Consider the following 25,074-nt stretch of genomic DNA (forward strand, 5'->3'; position numbering starts at 1 on the left):
TATACCTCGTGTCTTCTCATTAAACTTGTGAATATGGTATTGCAAACGGCAGCGGGAGCGTTTCTATAAACTTAATTTAAACTTACGGTTTACACCGTGCTTTGTTTCCGCAGTAGCTGCACTTATGAATATGCTTGTATGCGTCACTTGCTCGCTTCTTATTGTTTCGCTGCCTTCTCAATTGTGTAATGAATGTTTTCTTCAGCGCTCTTTGGGGCTCTTCCTTGTTTTCTACGTACTGCGTTCACAGTCAGTTCACGTGATTACGTGGGAGGCGTGATGACGCGATACGCAACTCCGCCTCCCACAGCCATCGAGTTGCAGTCTATTACAGTATATGGACAAAAAAGAGGTTCCAGTTATGACCATTACGCGTAGAATTTCGAAATGAAACCTGCCTAACTTTTGTAAGTAAGCTGTAAGGAATGAGCCTGCCAAATTTCAGCCTTCCACCTACACGGGAAGTTGGAGAATTAGTGATGAGTGAGTCAGTCAGTCAGTCAGTGAGTGAGTCAGTGAGGGCTTTGCCTTTTATTAGTATAGATATATAAATATATACATACACACACATTCAATGTATTTTATTTTCATTCCACCTCAACAATTTGGACTATATAAATAAGTCCACTACATAAAATCCAAATGGAGATCCATTTTAATTCCAGACAAAACAAAAGAAACCCAGAGGGAAATGAATACTTTTGCGAGGCACTGTAAATTATAATAAGCATTAAAAAAATAAATAAGCCATTAAAATACTAGTAATGATACTCTGGGCCATTTCCAAATAACAAATGAAGACCATGGTCTCGGGTATCATATAAATCTGTCTTCTTGAGACAGTGGGAAAAATATAATCAATGTTAAATTTTGCCAGCCTCTTGGCAAGTTAACAGCTGAAACATTACAGATATTACAGCAGCTGACCAAGAACATATCTCATGGATGTTTGTTTAACACTAGAATCCCTGAAGCCTACAAAAAAACTTGTAATCCCAGCCCACCTTAAATCCCTTCGCACCTCTCCATCAGCGTCTTTTGTTTTGTAGATGTGTCGATTAGCACAAGCAGCAAGCAGCCTGTTGTCCTATCCCCCACCATGATGGAGCTCAACGCGGGGAAAAAGTTCTCCCAACTCAAGCCAAGGCTCCTTATCTGTGTGTGAGGTGAGGTGCCTGGAGTTGTATAGGGTAAATAATACAGTATATGGTTATTTGTAATACATGCATTTCATGTGTTTTCCATGGCTACAAAGATCTTTGTAAGTGTAGGATGAAAGGAAATGCGAGGCAAGAAATGCTGAACCCATACCTAAAGCAGAAACCTTTTCCATGTTATATTAATAATAACGTGAAGTGTATAATGTGTAACGAGTTTAGTCCAAATTTCAAATAAACACGTGCACTTTTTATTCAAGAATAGAACCAAAGAAAAAAAAAGCATTCGATTTACATGTGGCTGTCAATGAGTTAAAAACTCAAGCTCAAATGTCAATCGACTGGAAGTTTGTACATATTCTTGAATGGTGCAGAGGTAAGAACTGCTGCCTTATAACCCAAAGGTTCTGGGATCGCTATTGGGCACTCCATGTTTTGAGTAGTGAGCTGCTATTATTATTATTATTATTATTTTTTCAAAATATTATAAAAACATACATTTGATTTGAGTCTGTAACAGCCAGTGTAAATTTTGGCCACTTGTAAAATTTAGCACTTGTTTCTTTATTCAGTTTTATTCTCTCGGTGATGCTGACGTGGTACAACAAACTTGCCTCACCCTACAGACTTTTTTTTTCTTTGGTTATATTCTTGAATAAAATCACACATTTATTTGATATTTGGATTAAAGTCTTCACACATTATACACTTAACGTCATTATTAGTATAACATGGAAAAAGCTTCTGCTTTAGGTATGTGTTCAGCATTTCTTGCCTCACATTTCCTTTCATCCTACACTTACCCAGATCATTGTAGACATGGAACACACATGAAATGCATGTATTTCACATAACAATATACTGTATTATTTACCCAATACAACTCCAGGCACCTCACATGCAGATAAGGAGCCTTGGCTTGAGCTGGGGGAACATTTTTCCCACGTTGAGCTCTGTCAAGGCAGGGGATAGGACAGTAGGCTGCTTGCTGCTTGTGCTGATCGACACATTTATAAAACAAAAGACGCTGATGGAGAAGTGCGAAGGTTTTCACCTTACTAAACAACTAATAAACGCATATTGGCAGCTTGCAGTTATAGCTGCATCACATGGAGGCCAGTGGTAGTATTTATTGAATATACCTCATATATTATGTGAATGTATGCAAACTAATGATGATTGTTTTCTTACATTTGCATTTATTTGCTTAGAAAATGGCTTTATCCAAAGCAACTTACAAAAGAGGTCGACATAATCAAGTAAATGTCAGTCTAGGGACTATTTAGGAACAAGTGTTACAGGACAGGTTAAAAAAGAGCTCAAACCAAAATGCAGGCTAGCTAAACTTGCTTGGTTAGAAAAACCTAACAAAGCCATTAACAATTAAACAGAAAATCACCAAATAAATGAGTCTTCAAATGCTTCTTAAACACTGAGGGAGTCAAAGTCTGAATTTCAATTGAAGATGTTTGTTCCAACAACTCAGAGCTGCAAATTAGAAGAGTTTGGATTCAGATTTTATGCCAAACAGAGATGGTTTACCATAAATACCCGCGTATAGGACGCACTTTTTTTCTTAAGAAGTAGGCCTAAAAACCCAGCTGCGTCTTATACATGGATACTTTTATTACAAAAATTATAAATCTATGTATATAATTCACCGAGCCCCGCCCACCAACAATTCACTACGCACGACACGACAGAGCCCCGCCCGCCAAATCTAACCCTCCTCCTACCACACTCGCAAACTGTTTTACACGCTGCATACAGCAATTCCTAAACACGATTACCCTCCTCCTGCCACACATGCAAACTGTTTTACACGCTGCACACAGTGATTCCCAAACGTGATTACGGTACCCTTCTCCTGCCACACACGCAAACTATTGTACACGCTGCACACAGCGATTCCCAAACATGATTACGGTACCCTTCTCCTGCCACACACGCAAACTATTTTACATGCTGCACACAGCGATTCCCAAACGTGATTACGGTACCTTTCTGCTGCCACACATGCAAACTATTTTACACGCTGCACACAGTGATTCCCAAACGTGATTACGGTACCCTTCTCCTGCCACACATGCAAACCATTTTACACGCTGCACACAGCGATTCCCAAACGTGATTACGGTACCTTTCTGCTGCCACACATGCAAACTATTTTACATGCTGCACACAGCGATTCCCAAACGTGATTACGGTACCCTTCTCCTGCCACACATGCAAACTATTTTACACGCTGCACACAGCGATTCCCAAACGTGATTACGGTACCTTTCTGCTGCCACACATGCAAACTATTTTACACGCTGCACACAGCGATTCCCAAACGTGATTACGGTACCTTTCTGCTGCCACACATGCAAACTATTTTACACGCTGCACACAGTGATTCCCAAACGTGATTACGGTACCCTTCTGCTGCCACACACGCAAACTATTTTACACGCTGCACACAGCGATTCCCAAACGTGATTACAGTACCCTTCTCCTGCCACACACGCAAACTATTTTACACGCTGCACACAGCGATTCCCAAACGTGATTACAGTACCTTTCTGCTGCCACACATGCAAACTATTTTACACGCTGCACACATCGATTCCCAAACGTGATTACGGTACCTTTCTGCTGCCACGCATGCAAACTGTTTTACACGCTGCACACAGCGATTCCCAAACGAGCCTCTGTTCGCCCTCTTTACTTTTCGCATTTCTTTCATGGTACTTTCGGCTTTTCTCCATTTTCTGATTACGCATTCTGTCGGACCAAACTGCTGCTTAGCTGCCCGGTTCCCGTGTTCTTTCGCGTACATGATCACTTCCAGTTTAAACTTTGCAGTATAGCTCTGTCGTGTTGTCTTCGCCATGTTGACTGGGTAATAATGAACAGCTACCTCTTTAAAACTACGTAAAGGGATATTGGACTTTATGATCGTGTGCGCATGTGTCAGTGCCTCTCCTTCACCTTCGATGGCTGTGTGACGGGGACAGAGAGGAGTGGTTTGAATCCAATTTGAATTTCAAGGTTTGTTTTCAAGCGACAGTCGGTTAGCAGTGCTGCAATTGTAGCTACCGGGGTATGCCTCAGTCCATGCGCAATTAGCCGTTGCCCCCGCACTGGCATTTCACACCATTTCAAATTAAAGTATTTTTCAGATGTAGCGTCGCTAATACTGTATCGATTTTGGAGAATGACACGGCGTTTGAAAGCTCATTTTACTATACATCCACCTGTATGCCTTATTGTAACATTTGGAAATTGTTTTATTTTGAATACAGTAGCCTCCTGCTTAAGTACGCACCCGTTTAAGTATGCATCCCGGTTAAGTACGCATATTTTCCCTAAAATTCTGGGTTCAAGATTTATTAGTTAAACATGTCATGAATCGTCATTTGGCGAAGGTTTTGAAGTTTCTTGCATTTGGCTATGAGGGAGACAGCCCGGATCTTGCTCTGAAAGGATTCAAATGATTTCTTAAGATCATTGAATGTATCATTAGCTTCAATTTGAACTTCAGAGCAGAGCAGCTAATCCTCGGTGTCGAGAGCACGCTATGGCCCTCTTACTGGGTGCAGACGTTTTGCTTAGCTTCGAGATGATTTTGCAGCGTTGAGATTCATTGCCGTTTGGTTTCTTTGACATCGTAGCGAAATGCAAGCTATTTGGGAGTGGCGGCTAAGTACGCGCAAACTTCGCAGGTTCAAGTTGCGTTTGGGAGTGGCCAACCTAAAGTACGCACCTACCAGCTAAGTACGCACAAACTTCACAGGTTCAAGTTGCGTACTTAAGCGGGAGACTACTGTATTCACGTCACCGTTACGTCATTTTCGCCATCTAGTACCGGTATGTTTCTCGCTCTTTGTTGTTGTTCAGAGATACTCCAGCCTAACACAAACACATTGATACAATCACTGGCGCTGGCGGCAGCAGCTTTTAATTAGAACCCCGGTAACACAAAATCAGGATGCGTCCTATAAACAGGTACACAGGTTTTTCCATGGTTTTTGGGGTCAAAAATCCACTGCGTCCTATACATGGTATCGTCCTATATGCGGGTATTTACGGTAATCAGACGCCATTCATCAGCAGACCTGACTGGGTGAGAAGAAGCAGAGAATGTCATTATTGTCTACATATCCATATTACTAACCGAGAATGCTAAACCGGATGATGGACGCAGGCACATCCGGCAATGGGCCGTAGCTGCAAAAAGACGTACTGTTCAGGAGCAAAAAGAGTCCGCGAGAGTCGGCTGAGGAGCCGAGAAAGGCGGACAAAAGAGGGCGAGAGAGGCGGATGAGGGGCCGCGAGAGGCGGACAAGACCACAGAAAAAAGGAGTGAGCACAGGAAAAATGGAGAAATGAGGCGCAAAGAGCACTGAAAAAAGGAAAAGGCACATAAAAAAGTATTCAAACGCAAGCAAAACACGAAACCCATTGCACACGAAACTAGACCCAAAAAAAAAAAAAAAAAAAAAAGAGGCTCGCGCACAACAGCAAGGCACCCCCCCCCCTACAGGCACCGGACGGGACACACACCAAGAGGGGGATTCAACAAGCCCATGGAACACAAAAAAAAGAACACAAAACCACCCCACAGACCCTACAAGCAAGGGACGGGACACACACAAAGAGGGGGATTCAACAAGACACAGGAACACAAAAAGAAAGAAGACGCTCGCGCGACAACAATCCTCACCCCCCCCCCCCTCCCACACACACACATCCATAAGAAGTGACACCCAAAGCCACATATTCTAAAGTGAACGTCAGCACCTTCACACTAGACAGCATAGGTGTCAGCATTGGTGGATCTCCTTACAATAAAGCACTATTAACTGTTCAACTGCAGAAAAGGAAACATATTAACAGTGACTGTGATCCTCCTTATTACTTATCCATATTTCGCATGCTGAGAAAGAAACAAGTCATGAATACACGGTCACGGGTACAAAACAAAAAGGAAATGATAATAGGAACAAACACACGAACACGAAAGAAACAACAAAATAGACGGCTATGCAGCATAGGTGGATCTCATTACAATAAGGCACTATTAACCGTTCAACCGCAGAAAAGGCTCCATATTAACAGTGAGTGCAATACTCCTTATTACTTATCCATATTTCTAAAAGAAAAAATGTCTCGACTCCAAAAACGCAAAGCTCAACTAAAGCTTCTAACTAACGATGTACCTAAAAGTAAAAACTTTATGAACTGCATTAGATCCTACAATAGTTCATTTGCTTTTGCATATACCGGAGTAAATATCAGGCCACCAAAAGGCAATGGCCCATACTGCTTTCGCATATGTGCACAAATACTGCATCGCATTGGAACAGTGCACCCTGAAACAAATCAACAACGCAAATATGCACAAATCTACATCCTAGATCCACATGACGCAAACTATCAATCAGAGTGCTGCATCACAACAGGCACGGATTCAAAACGAAACACCTCCCGTCTCAGACATACGTTAATGGCAGCGAAGGCTACAACGGGCTTCTCACACAGCACAGGCAAATCGATTACAGCTCCAAAACAACACGTCCCAAATACTACACATGCAACAACGCGCATCTCAAACAGCACAAGCAAAACATACACCAGGAAAATTCATTCGGATTAATGAATGTCATTTGCAATCATTGTCATTCAGTTCACTTCCCTGAAGAAACAACTGGCAATACAAGTTATACATTTACACGTTGTTGTCAAAAGGGTCAAATTAGACTGCCTCCTTTACATTCATATCCTGAATATCTACAAAAGCTTATAACTGACGATGTACCTGAAAGTGAAATCTTTATCAACTACATTAGATCCTACAAATCGGTATCCACTATGAACATTAACGGTGGCACTGCACGTGACATCCGTCTTGAAAAAATGTTGTTTATTGATGAATGTTCAATGGCATGAAGTCACTTACTCAACACCATTCATAAACTTCTACAAACGTTTATGAATAATAATATTCCATTTGGAGGAAAGGTACTTTTATGAGGAGGAGATTTTAGACAGTGATTAGCTATTCTTCCAGATGCCATGCACTCAGCTATTGTTCAGTGCACCTTAAAATACGCAAATGGCATTGCTTTCAAAAGATACAGTTAGTAAAAAAGATGCGATGTCCAGAACCAGATCATAACAATTACTTATTACAACTGAGAGATGGTACACTCACCAATACAGATGGACTTCAGCCACATATTATTACAATTCCTCAAGCCTTTATCTGCGACGACTTAGTTACAGAGACATTTGGAACAGCAATCTCATTAGACCAAATGCCCCTTTTAACACAACGCACTATATTATGTCCAAAAAATATTAATGTGGAAAACATTAATACCCAAGTCATTCCATTACTTCCTGGAGAGACACAACTCTTTCTAAGCTCTGACAAACTTGACTCTGATCACAACAATAACCATCTTAAATGACCTTACAAGTTCTGAGCTGGAATTACCTTTTACACTTAAACGGCGTGTACAAAGAAATTTTCAAATAAACCTTTACACTGTGCCACACACTTTATTGTTTGCTTTCTATTTGCATCATCTACACCTTCACACTATTCTATATCTCATTCATACATCACGCTCTTTGTCATTCCCAACACCAGGGGTTGGCGAGCGAAGCGAGCAGGGGGCGGAGCCCCCTAGTACTGTATATAGGAGCTGAACTATTGCATACTATTTGGCAAGCATCAAGGATTTATAATTACTATGTACTGCTACAGGGATGTGAAAAGACAAGTGACATGGTTTGCCTTATGTCTTTGAATGCTAGACGTGCTATTGCATATATCAATCACCTGCAGTGGCTTGGTACCACATGCTAGTACTCCTGCCAGCAGAGAGTAGCAGTAATCCAGAAATAAGAACACCAAAGCCTGAACCAGGAGATATGCTGCAAACCCCATTAGATACAGATTAATTTTATGGATGTTGTATACATTTGCAGAATGGTGAAGGAGATTAGGTTATCAATCACCACCCCAAGGTTGCTTATTAACTTGGTGGGTATTAGTGATAGTAAGCCAAGCTAAACAGAGATGGGTGCTGAATGGATAGATGAATTGGGATAACAAGAAGGTCCATCATTGCCAGATTGAACTGGAGATGGTGCACCTTCGTTCAGGTTGCAATATCAGTGAGACATCCAGAATTTCTAGCTGGTACAGTGTTGTTTTCTGAAGGGAACAACAGGTACAGCTACATATCATCAACATAGCACTGATATGAGAAACCATGATACTGGATAATGGGGCCCAGTGAGGAGAAGTGTAGAGAGAAGAGGATGGTGCCTAGCATCGATCCTTGGGGCACCCCTGTGCTTGCCTGGTGCAACCTTGATTTCACTTCTTACCAGGACACATGGCAGAATCTGCCCAAGAGGTAGTTCTCAAACCACCTGAGAGAAGTCCAAGTGATGCCAAGGTCAGAGCGTGTGGTAGGGAGGATCTTAAGCTTGATTGTGTTGAAGGCAGATGAGAGATCTAGAAGGCTGAGAAAATATGACATGTTGTTAACGCTAGCCGGACATAAAGTTCAGTAGAACTTTCAGTCGTAATGTTCAGTAGAATGTAGAGTAGAGTCTGTCTCAGTGGAATGGCCCCTTCTGAAGCCTGACTAATTTGAATCAAGCAGTATGTTCTGTAGAAGGAAGGAAGAGACCTAGTTAGAGACCGCATGTTGAAGTGTTTTTGATAGAAAGTACAGGAGAGAGACTGGTGCCACCAACTGTTTACCAAACAGAGACTGGTTGTTCAACAACTGTTAGAATTCTTTTCACATATAGAATCAATTTCTCTGTATGGAACATTATGGAAAGAACAGTACATATAGTAGGATGTGAAATCTTTAGCCATAAACATGCTTTTTTGTGTGTGTTTTACAGAACCATCGGCAAAAATCATCGTTCATCAAGAACAATCCTGTGATGGAGCAGCTTCCCAGCTATGTGTCATTAAGTGCTCTCTAGGTGAAACTGTACAGTTTATGGTCTCAGTTGTAGGAGACCACAAGCATTATAACATTCAGTGGTTCAAGTTCTATTCCTCCTATGGTAATACATTTTACAGGTAAATAGAAAATTTAGATAATTTACAACAATCATAACCAGAGATTGAATACTTCCAATATTACAAGTGTACAATAAGTTTTAAATTTTCAATATAATGTACTTGGTTTATATTTTTCTGGTGTCTTTCATAGTGTATCACACATCATAAGATATATTTGCACAAGTCATAAGGAGTCAGTAGCTAAGTCTTCCACTTTTAAGCCCTTTAAGCTATGTGCTTGATTTCAGACCCTCAGACATTTTCTAATAAGATTGAGTTATGTGTTTATTATTCAGAGCTTTTAAATGTCAGTTAATGTATGTTTTTTGTCTCAGAGCAAGGAATGAACAAGGACTGATCTTTTTAAGCTAAATTGACCTATTTCTAACAGTTATCGAAAACGATTAAGGAATTCTGCAATGGTACCATCAAAAAATATTCAGATTATGAAGGATGGTTTAATTCTGAAACTTGAAGAGACTCAGGAGGATGATTACTTTCCAAACTTGTTCTGGGTCCAGTTAGACACAGGGAGCTATTTGGAGATGACAGAAGAGCTTGAACCTTATGAAATCAGCAGCTATGACATCCTCAATCCATCTCAAACACGTTATTACTTTGTGCTGGATAGCCAACCTATAGGTAAGAAGCCAGAATGTTAGGATAGTTTTTATACTGTTAGACATTTTGTGTGGATAAATTAAACTACTTCAAGTAACTGTACTTTCAGAAGAATGTGCTGCTTATGTCTCATAATTTTTTTCTCTAGACATGGGAACGTACCTCACAGGGGATACAACTGTGATTTATTTGACTTTGTATAAAAATATCTCCAGTACTGCATTTGTGAGTTGGGTCAAGGAGCCAGAAAATCTTACTCTACTTCATTCTTCAAGTGTTGCTTTGATGAACAGCACAAGTGTTCTTGAGATGCATGATTTACTGTAGGTATTAATTAAATTTTGGTTCATTTTTTTAATAACTACTTTTTCAGTGCCTTTTTGACTGGTGAAGATAGTTTTTGGCAGCACTGAATGAAATAACAATATGTAATTGTACAGAAAATATTAGGTTTGTTATCTGTTCTTTTATTGTTAGACCTTGGGTCAGGTTCATTATTGAGCAGTTGACAAGGTAAGTTCTTTTGCCAGGTGCACCATCAGAATAGCACCATTTTAAAGAGTGATAAATACAAAATACATAGTATGATCTTTTATAGATAGAGACTTCAGTACAAAGTTTAGGTGTACCTGGATTTGGTGTGGTTGTTTCCATGTCACAAAAAAATCTAATAGTCTTTTAGAAAACCTGAAGAAGGCATGGCCATGTCTGACAGATAGTTACTGTATTTTGAATAATCTTTTCTTTGCCTTGTTTTTGTTCATGGTTACTATGTCTGTTGTGAGTGATGCACAACAAACTCTGCTCTTTTAGTTTGCATGTGTTATTTACTAGTTAACTTAGCATCCTGGTCTTTGGATAAAACCTTGAAAAACCACCATGGTGACTATCACTTTATGTAGGTAAAGGCTCTAGAAGTAATTTTTGAATGTGACTTTTGATGCACATTTTTGGGATCTTGGTGATTGATATTATGAATGCTTCTTGCTATATTGATGTTTTGCTTGTCCCTATACTATTTCTCTGTCAGCTCTTCTAAGGAATGTTTGTCTCCTGGTCATATTTTGTTCCATCCATTGCTTCTAGCTTGTATTTTGTCTAACCTGGAAATGTAGAACCCAAAGGACAAATATTTAATTATTAATTAGGAGAAATAAGACCAGGCAGTGAACAGAACGATGGAAGGGTAAAACAATAGAGTAGTGAAATATCTCTCATAAATCTTTTGAAAGGCAAAAAGGCCTAAATTCTAAAACAAAAATGCTACACAAAATCCAGAGTCACAAATAACAAGGCAGAATTGAAAAACTGGACTATAAAAGATTGTTTTAAATACTACATTTTCATGCAAAATTGTGGTTTTGTCTACTATCCAAAAGGTTTGATGCTAAATACTGCACAAACACAAACTGATAACTAATGCAAAAATACCAATAAACAAAATGTCTTTGAAAAGTCATCAAATAAATCTCTCTGTTTATTATAAAAAAAAATCTTGGGAGGGAGATTAGGGAGATGAGACGTGATCTTGTCGGAAGACAATTTGACATCCCACAAGACAAGGCATTTAAAACAAGTTCACTGACATCTAACCTAGTAGTTGTTGGAATGCTTTTGGCAGACACACTTTATGTGTTCCCAGCTTTTAAAACAACAACAAACAACAAGCAGAACATGCAGCTCGCCAGCGGCAGCAAGCCAGCAGATGATTCGACCGCTTTTCCTTAGCATGAATTCAGCCCCCTTCACAACACGAGCAGCAGAGACACAAAGTGGCAAAAGCACTTCTGCTGTACAGACTTTTAAATGATCGATGCGCAGCGCAACAAATAAAACACGCAGCTCACCAGCAGCAGAAAGACAGCAGCTGATCTGATGGCATCTCCTTAGCGTGTGTTCAGCCAACCCCCCTTCACAACACGAGCAGCGTTATACGTCCTGCAAGAAAGAGATTTAACCATGCCTGGGGCCGGAAATAAAGGACAAGTATTGTTTTTACAAAAGTTTTAACGTAAAAGTGAAAATAATGCATATGTAACAATTCCCATGAAAATAACAATCTCTTTGAATTGTATATCCAGTAAACCAAACCTGGGGGTGGGCGAGTGAAGCGAGCAGGGGGGCGAAGCCCCCTAGTAATGACAGAAGTAAACAAAACATAATACATTATGTTATAATTGACACAGAAGTGAAAAACTGTTAAAAACCCAGGTTCAACATACCAAACTAGTTGTTATTTAATTTAAATGTATTAACAGAGTAAAGGATGTTGAATAAATTTGGCTAAAATAAAATGAAAACAATATGCTTAATTTTGAATAAAATGGAAAACTCATAATCCATCCATCCATTATCCAACCCGCTGAATCCGAACACAGGGTCACGGGGGTCTGCTGGAGCCAATCCCAGCCAACACAGGGCACAAGGCAGGAACGAATCCCGGGCAGGGTGCCAACCCACCGCAGGAAAACTCATAATGTAAAGAATAATTAATTTTCTAATACAAAAACAGAACTGAAGAAAAGCAAAACAAAATTAAAAACAAAATCTTTAATTAACTAGACCAAATACCAAAAACAATAGAATTTAGCAACACACAGAAAGTTCACTGCAAAAAAAAAAAAAAACATGCGTGCTGACTCATTTACCATAATACCTTGTGTAAAGGAACACACAACTAAATTACCATAAAGCCTAGAAAAGCAGGGGCTGAAAAGATCATTTTTTGTGATTGGTAGATCAAGTCTTTTTTAGTGAATATCAGCTGATTTATTTTGGCGGCCGATTGATGGGAGTATCTCTAGTGTTGTTTTATGGCATGTGTATCTTTGAACTCTTTTTTTTTTATTACAGTACGCAGTTAATTATTGAAGTTAAACCACTGCAAAACAATGCTGAACTTGTGCTTAGCCTGAGTGATCATCTCATATGTTTACTGTTCAAACTTTCTGGCCGAGTCAAAAGTGCAGTTAGTCTTCGTTATGTACAGCATTTTCATGATGAATGCCTTTAATATATTTAGCATGTGAGAGTGCTTGAACCTACATCTTTGTAATTTCAAATCAGTTTATTTGTTAAACTATAGAAATATTGTTTGTTTTACTTTTAAACTAATATTAGAATATCTAATGTCAGTGTCCCATATAAAGATGTCGTTGTTTTGTGTACTTTATTACTTATTATGTTCTTCTGTCCTCTTTCTTGATATCCAAAGCTTTCAGGCTATTCTTTGTATGTGGTATGATCCATCCATACACCTTGATCTCATCATTAATAGCATTATATAAGAGAAATAGATTACTTTTACATTTATTATTTTATGCAGTGTTTTGAGCTGTTTTGAAACTTAACAGTTTTAGAAATGCCGCCAAGCTGAAAAAAGGTAGCTTGTCCATAAAAGGGCAGTTAGGCAAAACTGAACCAAGAAGTGATTATAGGGAAATGACAAAGAAATAGCCAAAAAGGAGGTTGATAAACAAAATCAAAAGTTAATGTCAAAGAAGAACTGAGTAAAGGTCAAAAACCAAGATCAAAAAGCCAAAGTTCAAAGTAATAGCGAAGGTATCATTTTAAGAATTTTTTGCAATAGTATGATACTCGTGAAAGACCATCACCATGTTTTGTACTGACATTTATGTCACACAACTAACAACTTGGCAACCAAAAGACAACATTTTGGAGCCCACAAAAGTCTGAAATGGCATTGTGGTTAAAACAATAATAAAAAGCATTATAAAACCATTAGAGAATGGCATAAAATCTAAACAAAGAGTATAACCATCTTACCAAAATTAATAACAATAAGAGAAGAGAGGATGGTGCCTATCAAGGAATATTGAAATTATAAAGAAATGCTTCAATATTGAAATGTGTGGGATTATAACTAATAGTTCCATGTATCATTTCATACCTGAAAGAAAAATTTTATGTTTCAGTTGCATGTTCATAGTTTAGTATTAGAAAATATCTAACAAGCACACATCATTTCAATTATATGCTGTGATTGAGTTTCTTGTGACAATATTTTTCCATGTTAATGCATTTCTTGTACAATAAGAAGGTGATTTTAGCAGTATCTGAACAAGTCATTCAGTTTTAGATGGTTAGTTTGTTTGATAATTTAATTCATTTCTGTTTTTGGAAACTGTTCTTAGAGACAAGGATTTTGGCAAGATTCGTGCAGTCATCTACGATTACCTTGAAGGTATCCCTGGTAAAGTCATGGTCGCCCAGAGGCTTTTTGTGTTAAGGAAAGGTGAATTTATTTTAAGAATGTTATGATTTTAATCATTCATTGCCAGTTTTTTTATTTAATGATGTGTATAAGTGCCTGTTTTTTATATGTCATTACATTTTTCCCATTATAGTATAGCTATAGCTAGTGAGACCTTAAGAGTGTGCTCATAAGTAGGCTTTAAACCCAAAGGAAGCCAAAGGAATTGGCCAAAGTGCATAAACACATGTGTTTATTATAACAGAAAGGTCTGGGTAATTTCTGACAATGGTACAACAAAACAAAAGTAGAGAAACAACTAACCTTCTTATGCTGAGTTTCTCACATTATGTCCCCATTATATTGGCACTTTCCTACCATCCAGTGTTCAGTCAGCTTACTTCTCACTTTCTATCTTTCCCCATGACCTCTGACCACTCCAGTGTGTCCATTAATTGAGTTCTTGCCTATAGTAATCTTGCAGGTCTACGCTCTCCTCATTTGTGGTTGTAAAGGGCTTTCAAGACTTAGTGAGGAATGACTTTTGGGGCTGATGCAGCAGCTACTACTTTCACAGAACTCCTCAAAGTGGCCCCAGGTTCACCTGCAACTCAGGTCTACAACTCCCTCTTAAAGGGCCAGACCAATCACAGTTCACGTTTCCATCATTCAGGGTAGCAGAAGGCTATCTGTAATATAATGGGCCTGCCTATTAACACCTATTCTATCTGTTATTATATACCTATTGTATCTTAGCATTTGACTGTACTGTTGCTTACATATATTTCTACAACAAGAACCATCTTCTGTTCTCCTAACATTACATTTGGGCAAAGTACTCCTGTCTGTTGTTAGTGACATTTAAGTGGCAATGAATGGGAAGAGTGCAAATTTCACAGGAAGATCTTATGCCCCAACCCCTGTTTCACACCATGTAGCTTTACTTTTATTTTTTTAATTGGAGTATTATTTTTCACTTCGTTTTCATTGCTATCATTTATTATATTTTTTTCAAATTATTGTTCTGTTTGTCTTAATTGCATTGTTTAAAGAGAATTTAGTCTGTTCTTAAGAGATAATACTGTGGTGTAAAATTAAAGATGTTATTGAAAGTATTTAAACTCTTATAAATTAATGTTACCACTTTAATTTGCAAACATTGCTGTATTTTTTAGATCTCAAAAGAAATTAATCTCTGACAAAAATCTCATAATTACTATGTTTAACTCTATTTTCCATTTTGCAGACATCAGTAAAGTCTGTATCGGCCAGCATAGTGTTCGCCACTGCAAGTGTAGTTCTGGTTTTAAAGGCAATGGCCTTCACTGCGTAGGTAAGAAAAAATGACATAATAAAATTAACAATAATGTGAAAAATGTGAAAAAATGAGTGTCTACATGCATACACAAAACTGGAATAAGCAGAAACCTGATTTCTTAAAAAACTAAATTTACATTCACAAGTCCATTATGGATTTACCCATTGGCAAAACGCTCATTAGGTACTAAAAAAAAAACGAAATATATTATATAGGTACTTATTATCATATGTAAAGAGCTACAAAGCCTTTTGTATTACTTTTTCTTTTTTATGAAAAGCTATTTATTTAAATACTTTTAGTCCTTTATGTGCTATAACATACATAATATATGAATATTTGCGGTATATAAACAAGCTCTGCCACCCAATCATATTCTTTCAACATATCAATAGCAAATACCTGGATTAAACATAAATTAACGCTTCATTAATAGGTTTCTTACCTACTATTACACTACTCATTATTTTAAATACTAAATTGACTAACTAATGCATGTTGCTTTTTAACGCATTACACCCAACACTGCACTTCAGAATATCCTGGTGAGCTTAGCACTGTACATTCACTCAACATAAAATTTGGATAATTCTTAAATATTGAGACAGATTATTTCTATTAGGAGAAGAAGTAAGGTGATCTCCCCAGCATTTGCCTCAATTTAAGTTTGTGGATCTCCACAGTTTGCTACCCATGTCTGCTGGAAGTGTGTGCTCAGGCTAACAGAGTGCAATATACACGCATATTCTCTTAAATCCTTAAGTGTAACCCGATTAAGGGTTTACATGGCCGGATAACCAGGTTACTTGTGGTGAAATTTATTTGTGTTAACCTGATTTCTCAGAGACCAATATCCCGGTTTCTCTATATAGAATAAGGGCATACGTGGTATTTTTGAAAGCATGTTTCTGCAAATAACTGGGCTGTTAAAATGCTTGTAAATGCACTCGTATAATTTTTCAAATAATAGCATGTTGAAGTTTTACAAATAATCTCAAGTTTTTCCATATTACTATTTTCTAGATGTGGATGAATGCAGGGAAGGAATGCCTTTACAGTGTCTTTCTCATGCTAGTTGTGTGAACACGTTTGGTTCATATATGTGCAAGTGTCCAGCTGGATATGAAGGTGATGGTGTCTACGCATGTTTAGGTATGCTTCCCAGTGACATCAAGAAAAATAAAAGAATAAGCCTGTAAAACATGGTACAGCAACTCTAGCTCTTTATTGGTATGTTTTAACTCAATTAATTATAAATTCTTTGTGTTTCTTCTTTGACACAGATGTTGATGAATGCTTTCGAGGCCTTGCACAATGTAATGGTAATGCAACTTGTGTAAATACCCTTGGATCGTATGTGTGCACCTGCCCAAGAGGTTACTTCAGTAGAAGTGGGGAGTGTTTAGGTACAGATTCATAAATTATTTAACAGAAATGTATCCTTTGCATTTCATAGGAATCTTTTTATAGACATTAATGTTTTTAGATGTGAATAAAATATTTATCTGAAATAACATTTTCTTGAATAAATTAATCTGAAAGCTGAGTGAACACAAAAAATAACATGTACACATTCATTTCAATTTTGTTTTGAAATACAGGTCAAATTCCATTAACAACGAATATCGTTACAACAAAATTTTCATTACAACAAAGTATTTTTACGGTCTTGTCAGTTTCCCATAAGAAGAGTCTATAAAAATCTCGGTACTCCGAAATATATACAGCAGATAGTTTCATTACAATGAAGTGACCTTGAAATGCCTGAATGAATCATCCACAGAGCAGTTAGTTCTGTGGTCGTAGCGCAGTTGTGCACAACGATCCCCAAACAGAAACATTGTACATTTTTCTCTCTTTGAACTTTCCTCATACTGTTTTTTTTGCAGTGTTGTTTTCTGTGGTTTTCAGAGAAACCGTTAGCTTATTGCTCTTCAACATTTGAGAAACATCCATTGGAATTTTAACTCATTGTCACCCTCCTATAGAAATGGCAGACACAAAAAACGACAACAGCTCACATTAGAAAAAAACTTGACATTTTTGCGGCTCTCGATTCCGGCAAAATGGAAAAAAGACATTGCCAGTGACTTCGAAATTTCGCCATTGACACTGTTAACTTTCATGAAAGACCAAGTAAAAATACAAGAAAAATCTCAGGTTACACACCTTGGGCCTCAGCGCAAATGTATGCAAAGTGCTGCATTTGAAGACACTGAAAAACAGTTTTTATGTGGTTCAGTGATGCTTGTTTAATAAACACTCCTATTAGTGGGCCACTCATTCAAGAAAAAGCAGTCACTGTTGTGAGGTTTTTAAACTCTTTTGGGACCTCCCCCAATGGGGGAAGACTGTGGAAGACTGTTTATCCATTTATCCTCACAGTGCTGCGGCATGCCACCGAAGCAACTCCGAAAAGATCTCAATGGGTGATTTGGGCATCATTCGCACCCTGAAAGTATATTATCTTAAGGAAATGCTGAGAACAATTCTCATCAGCATAACTTGTAGGCAGGAGGAGATGAAAATTAACGTGAAAGAAGCTATTGAAATGATTGCAAACATCTGGTCGCAAGTTAAAGAAAGAACTATAGTGACAAATTCAGAATCTCATTAATACAAAATTTTCATTACAACGAAATATTTTTTAGTTCTCTGGCACTTCGTTGTAATGGAATTTGACCTGTACTTCTTCTGTAGCCATATAATGGACATCACTAAAATGTTGGATTTGATTGAAACAAAAAATGACCCTAAGATGCGCTTATTATCACTGTTTCCATAATCAAATCATTAGCAATTAAACAATAAATGGTGGTGTACACTGTCACATACACACATAAAGAATACATTCATACAAAGAGAAGTATTTATCACTAAATCGATCAGAAGCAAAAGCACCTCCAAAGTCATTTATTTTCATGTCTCGGTAAGAATGTATTTTAAGAAAATACATTCATTTTTTAATGAAAATAAGTGATTCCCTATACAAAATATGTCATAAAATGGTTTTATTCAGCTCTTTTAGCAGAAATAGAAAGAGTAGAAGTAGAAGTATTATCACTTAGACAAAAATTTACTAAAGTAAAAATAAAACTAGTTCTGAAAAGATAGTCAAGAAAAGGTACAATTTAATTTCAAATATCCATGCTGTGCATGGGAAAGCATAAGAATAAACATACATAACAATGGAACAGATTTCATAGATACCTGCTGTATAATAAAACACCAAGGTATAATAAAACACCAGTCTCACTGAGCAATCTAATTGGTAAGTTTGGCTTTGGTGTGACTGATCAGTTTGGCTTTGGTGATGCAACAAAAGAGGAAGTTCAAGTGTGAGACGCAAAAGGAGGAGTAAAAACATATGAAGCATGCTGAGAGAGTTGCCTTTAAAGGTGTTAAGTATAAAACAGGACAGGAGATGAGAAAGGTGTCTCAAAAATATTGACAGAGTCTGAGAAGAAACCTTTTCAGGAACGTGTTTGAATAAGGGAGCAATTTTTAAGAGAGGTTCACACACACAAATACAAAGGAAAGGCGCTGAAGGTAAATGTAAGGTAAAAGGTAGCAAATATTTTTCAAATTATTCTATAACCTTTGGCAGGTACCATGGCTAGTATATCTATATATCTGTATATTTAAAATGGAATGTCTGTCTGTATATTCTTTGTACAATCCTACACCGTTTGACCGATCTGGACCAAATTTTACATAGTTGCCCTCTAGGACTATATGGACAAGATAGACCACTTTGAAAGACAAAATTTTGACGGTGGGAGTCCGAATTGGTTTTTTTCCCTGTATGCCCCAGTTAGCACACCAGTGCCAACTGCTGGCTCAGAATAAGTATCACAGTCCTTCACTCTTTGACTGATCTGGACCTTTGGAACCCAAATAAATTCTCAACTCATGAGAGGGGTGATATTGGAAGAGGGCCATTACGTAAACCTTTGCTTTTTTCCCTTAACACACACACACACACACACACACACACATATATATATATATATATATATAAATATATATATATATATATACACAACCCCAATTCCAATGAAGTTGGGACGTTGTGTAAAACGTAAATAAAAACAGAATACAATGATTTGCAAATCCTTTTCAACCTATATTCAATTGAATACACTACGAAGACAAGATATACATAGAATGTTCAAACTGATAAACTTTATTGTTGTTTTGCAAATCTTCACTCATTTTGAATTTGATGCCTGCAACACATTCCAAAAAAGCTGGGACAGGGGCAGCAAAAGACTGGGAAAGTTGAGGAATGTTCAAAAAACACCTGTTTTGAACATTCCACAGATGAACAGGTTAATTGGAAACAGGTGTTTGTCATGATTGGGTATGTAAGGAGCATCCCCAAAAGGCTCAGTCGTTCACAAGCAAGGATGGGGCGAGGTTCACCACTTAGTAAACAACTGCGTGGGCAAATAGTCCAGCAGTTTAAGAACAACATTACTCAACATACAATTGCAAGGAATCTAGGGATTTCATCATCTACTGTCCATAATATCATCAAAAGATTCAGAGAATCTGGAGCAATCTCTGCACATAAGCGGCAAGGTCGAATACCAAAACTAAATTCCCTTGACCTTCGATCCCTCAGGCGGCACTGCATTAAAAGCTGACATCATTCTGTAAAGGATATTACCACGTGGGCTCAGGAATACTTCAGAAAACCATTGTCAGTTAACACAGTTCGTCGCTACATCTACAAGTGCAAGTTAAAACTCTACCATGCAAAGCGAAAGCCATATATCAACAACACCCAGAAACACCGCCGGCTTCTCTGGGCCCGAGCTCATCTGAGATGGACTGACGCAAAGTGGAAAAGTGTGCTGTGGTCTGACGAGTCCACATTTCAAATTGTTTTTGGAAATCATGAACATCGTGTCCTCCAGGCCAAAGAGGAAAAGGACCATCCGGATTGTTATCAGCGCAAAGTTCAAAAGTCAGCATCTGTGATGGTATGGGGGTGTGTTAGTGCCCATGGCATGGGTAACTTGCACATCTGTGAAGGCACCATTAATGCTGAAAGGTACATACAGATTTTGGAGCAACATATGCTGCCATCCAAGCGATGTCTTTTTCAGGGATGTCCCTGCTTATTTCAGCAGGACAATGCGAAGCCACATTCTGCATGTGTTACAACAGCATGGCTTCGTAGTAAAAGAGTGCGGGTACTAGACTGGCCTGCCTGCAGTCCAGACCTGTCTCCCATTGAAAATGTGTGGCGCATTATGAAGCGCAAAATACGACAACAGAGACCCCGGACTGTTGAGCAACTGAAGTTGTACATCAAGCAAGAATGGGAAAGAATTCCACCTACACAGCTTCAACAATTAGTGTCCTTAGTTCCCAAATGCTTATTGAGTGTTGTTAAAAGGAAAGGTGATATAACACAGTGGTAAACATGCCCCTGTCTCAGCTTTTTTGGAACGTGTTACAAGCATCAAATTCAAAATGAGTGAAGATTTGCAAAACAACAATAACGTTTATCAGTTTGAACATTCGATATCTTGTCTTTGTAGTGTATTCAATTGAATATAGGTTGAAAAGGATTTGCAAATCATTGTATTCTGTTTTTATTTACGTTTTACACAATGTCCCAACTTCATTGGAATTGGGGTTGTATTATGGGGTGCCAAATTCAGGCAAATATATTGAATTTCTGAATATACAGAGTGAACAGGTTCTGGCACATTTCTAGTAAAATCAGTGTAGCCTAATCCCATATTGTGAATTGAGTGTACTGAAATATTGCTTTGTTTTTTAAATTTATTATTTGAAATATGTTCAACATTATGTATGCACATTATTGAATATACCTTACAAGACTGATCTCCTGTATACGGAGGTAGTGAATGAAGCCCTGATAAAGTCAATCAGCAATAACTTAACCATCATTACGCTTATACATTTAGTGGGCTGCGTGGTGGCTCAGAACTCCTTTTTTAACCTCACAGAATGAAGGGTTCAGGCTTTATTCCTAGCCTGGTCAAGGAATACATGGTGTTGGTAATTTGTATAAATGAGTGTACAAAGCACTTTTACTACTGAATTCTGGACATGCATCATTAATCACTCTCTGTCACCTAGATATGTTCATTCCTACATGTGCTGTGGAGTAATCACACCCGTCAGTCACAAATTTCCAGCTGCCTGCACCGTTTATGGTTACATGGAGCTGGTGATTACTCCAGCAGCACTGGCCAGATGGATTAAGAGTGGAGTGGGGAATTTTTACAGGTGATCAGCTCTGACCAGGGTTTCAGTTCATAGCAGGGCATAACAAGACACCCACAAGGAACAATTTGCAGGTGCCAATTAGTTGGTGCACAAAGTCTGTTTCCACCTTTTATTATGGCTCCCTACAAGCTAGAACTATGAAATAGGGTTGGAAAATGGATACATTGGTCTAACATTCACCTCCTTAGGATGTGGGAAGAAAAATACATCAACATTGGGAGCGTGTAAAGTGGAGCACAGAATGTGTCTTTGTTGGAACAGGAATACAAACTTTAAAATCTGGAAATGTGTGCTGTAGTACTTAACATGGTCTACTCTCCCGCCAGTATTTGCGAACAAATAAAGTTTGTGATGCATTTGGAAACTTAATTGTATATTAAGACATTTACACAAGATTGTAACAATGATGCTTTCATATCTGTTGATAACCATTTTGTATTTTGCCCTTTACACTAATAGTTTTGTTATCAATGCTAAAGTGCAATCATGCTTTAACAGATTATATTCACTACTTTTTATTTAAATGGTGAATTACAAGTTTTCTTTCACTGAGAATCATAATGTACTGAAAGTATAGTAATTGATTTTCCAAACCCTTTTATCTTAGTAACAGGTTTAAACGGGTTGTACCCAGAAAGGACTGGGGGCAGGGGGCACTCACAATGGCTTCTTCACAAACAGCCTACGCTCAGTGTTCTGGAAATTCTGTACAAACAGTGATGGGACTAGGATTTGAACCCAGGATTCTGGAACTGTGGCAGCAATGCTGACCACTGCACCACACCTTGCAAACGTCAGTTATTTTATTATTATTTATTTATTATCCTCTTATGACCACAAATATAAACTTGAACATGACCATTGATAATATGCCAAAACCTTATTTAATGCTCTTGTAACATACCCTTATATATGTTATATTTATTTTTGTTATTTGCTGATGCTGACAATGTCATCTATCAATTTTCCAAACCTTTAAAGTGTATTTTTTTTAGGAAATTCTAACTTCAGTTACTTCTTTCATAAACCTTTGAATGTAAACTATGTTAATAACAAATAGTTGATAAACATTGGCCATAAACTGTACTCGGTGCAATTACGCAAGAATATTTGTGTCATGTACTATGTATGTATTACAGCAGCATCTCATGTTGCTCATTCAATAAGCAACTTTAATAAGTTCAGTTCAGTAAGTATGGTTTACTGCTACAAGTGTGCCCAAGCAGATTGAATGTATGCAAGAAAGTGTGTTCCTTGAAAATCTTTAGGAAAATATGCAAAAATCTATGACTGAAGCATGTGGCCTGGAAAAAAATAGGCCACAAGAGGTGTGTGTGTAGTTCCTTGTACACGCACACTTTCACCCATAGCAGTCAACCTTCCTATTTATCTTAGCAGATCAATTTAAAAATCTAGGGGTAAATATCACAAATAAATATTAAGTTCTTCTTCAACAAAATTTTGATGTCTGCATGGAAAAAATTAAACAACATGTGAATAAATGGTCTACCCTCCTTCTTACATTAGCAGGGGGAATCAACATTGTTAAGACTAGGGGGCTTTGCCCCCTGCTCACTTCGCTCGCCAACCCCTCCGGCATGCGCTACACGCCAGCCACTTTGCATCTCTGCTGCTTGCATTGTGAAGAGGGGTGCAGAATGCACCCCAAGGAGACACGGTTGCTCCTCCAAAACCCCCTCTTAAACGGTGATACAATGGGAAACAAATAGTTTTTTTTTTTAATCTCCTCTTTGCTCGATCAGCTGCTGGCTTGCTGCTGCTGCTGCTGCTGCTGTGCCACGTGATTTGCATCTCACGCGGCGCTTTGAACATTTAAAAGCCTGTACAGCAGCTGTCGTTTTGTCTCACTGCCTTGTCTCTCTTCTCCCCCAGACATCCTCTGCTCCTTTTGGGGGTCCCGCTCCTGAGGCGCACCCCTATGAAGAGGAAGATTTTCTGTTATTTTAATTGAGAGACGGAACTGTCCCCTCCAACAACACACAGAGCTCAATTCACTCCTGAAAGAGACTTATGTTTGTTTGAAGTTGTTTGAATCACGTTTCTGTGTAACTCTGTGACCCAAGCATGACAGCGTATGTGGATTTCACTTTCACCAAACAACAAATCTTTTAATTCTCGCGGATACGCCTCTTCATTGGGAAGAAACACTACTTTTCCCTAATGGCAACACGAATTAGACGATCTACAAGTATCCAACAAATTTTAAATCCAAACAATATTTTCGATCTCTTTACGCTCTTCCGTTATTTCACCAAGTAATAATTTTCATTTCTTTGCGCTAATGCGATCTTTACTATCATTTTTTTGAGACTTTTGAATTTTTGTACTTCCATTATCTCTAATCTGCTCTGTATGTGTACCGCGCCAATGTTTTTGAATTCTTTACGAAGTTCTACTTCGTCATCTACTCTTTGTCTTTTATTTCCAGCCCTGGGCGTGGTTAAATCTCTTGTCACAAAGTCTTGTCTCGCGGGATGTGAAAGTTTCTCTCTGAGAAAATCACGTCTCATCTAATTCCAAGATTTTTTTTATAATAGAGAGAGAACCATCCTTCCCAAGCTTATCTTCCTGTTTCAGAGCATCTCCACAAACATTAACAAATCATTTTTCAGAAATTGGACTCAATTATAACTTCATTTATTTGGAATTTGAAACATCCACGCATGCAAAGGGCTACTCTACAATGACTTAAAGCAGAAGGTCACTTTTAATTTTATTACTGGGCGGCAAATATACAAGCTATAAAGCCCCGGACATCGACACAAATTGATTAATATACTCAAGCCTAGTATACAATAGAAATAAAGTCTTGCAGTATTAATTTGTATTCCCTGCTCTATGCCCCAGTTAATACAAATACCGTCAATACACTAAAAATCCAACTACCCTTCATTCTTTCAGAATATGGAACCGATGTAGGGAGCACTTTAATACAGAGAAGTTTTTTCCATCCTCTCAAACATATACACTATTTAATGTCTGGAAAATGTCCGGGATTAAAACACTTAAGAGATTTGTACAGAGATAATGTCTTTGCATACTATGAACAATTGTGCCTCAAATTCAATTTCTCCTCAACAAAGATCTTCCACTACTTTCAAGCTACAAGTTTTGCTAAACAAAACCTGCCCAATTTTTCTCACCTTCCACTTTGTTCTATTCCAGAAGAAATATTAATCAGTCTTGAAGACTCAGATAGCATCTCTACAATTTATAAAAATATTTTAAAGTTCCTTCCTTTTAAAGACCCCATAGTACATCACCTAATTTTTCAGAAAAGGAGTGGGAGGCAGCCACGCACAGAATACGCCCTAGCATTTGTGTAAGGCATTCAATCATTCAACTTAAAATCTTTTATCAAGCACATTTATCTCATTTAAAATTTTTCAAA

At 38.0% G+C, this 25,074-nt stretch overlaps 1 protein-coding gene across 1 annotated transcript in view; it reads left to right on the forward strand.

Moving 5' to 3' along the window:
- LOC114656172 (uncharacterized) overlaps positions 1-25,074 on the forward strand; it is a 73,080-nt gene that overhangs the window by 16,220 nt on the left and 31,786 nt on the right. The window contains exons 4-10 of the mRNA XM_028807610.2: positions 9,075-9,258; positions 9,632-9,882; positions 10,010-10,184; positions 14,016-14,116; positions 15,321-15,407; positions 16,416-16,544; positions 16,676-16,798. Coding sequence (XP_028663443.2) covers positions 9,075-9,258; positions 9,632-9,882; positions 10,010-10,184; positions 14,016-14,116; positions 15,321-15,407; positions 16,416-16,544; positions 16,676-16,798 — 1,050 coding nt within the window. The remainder of the gene's footprint in view (positions 1-9,074; positions 9,259-9,631; positions 9,883-10,009; positions 10,185-14,015; positions 14,117-15,320; positions 15,408-16,415; positions 16,545-16,675; positions 16,799-25,074) is intronic.

Source organism: Erpetoichthys calabaricus, chromosome 8 (genome assembly GCF_900747795.2).
Source record: "Erpetoichthys calabaricus chromosome 8, fErpCal1.3, whole genome shotgun sequence".
NCBI classification, from domain to species: Eukaryota; Metazoa; Chordata; class Cladistia; order Polypteriformes; family Polypteridae; genus Erpetoichthys; species Erpetoichthys calabaricus.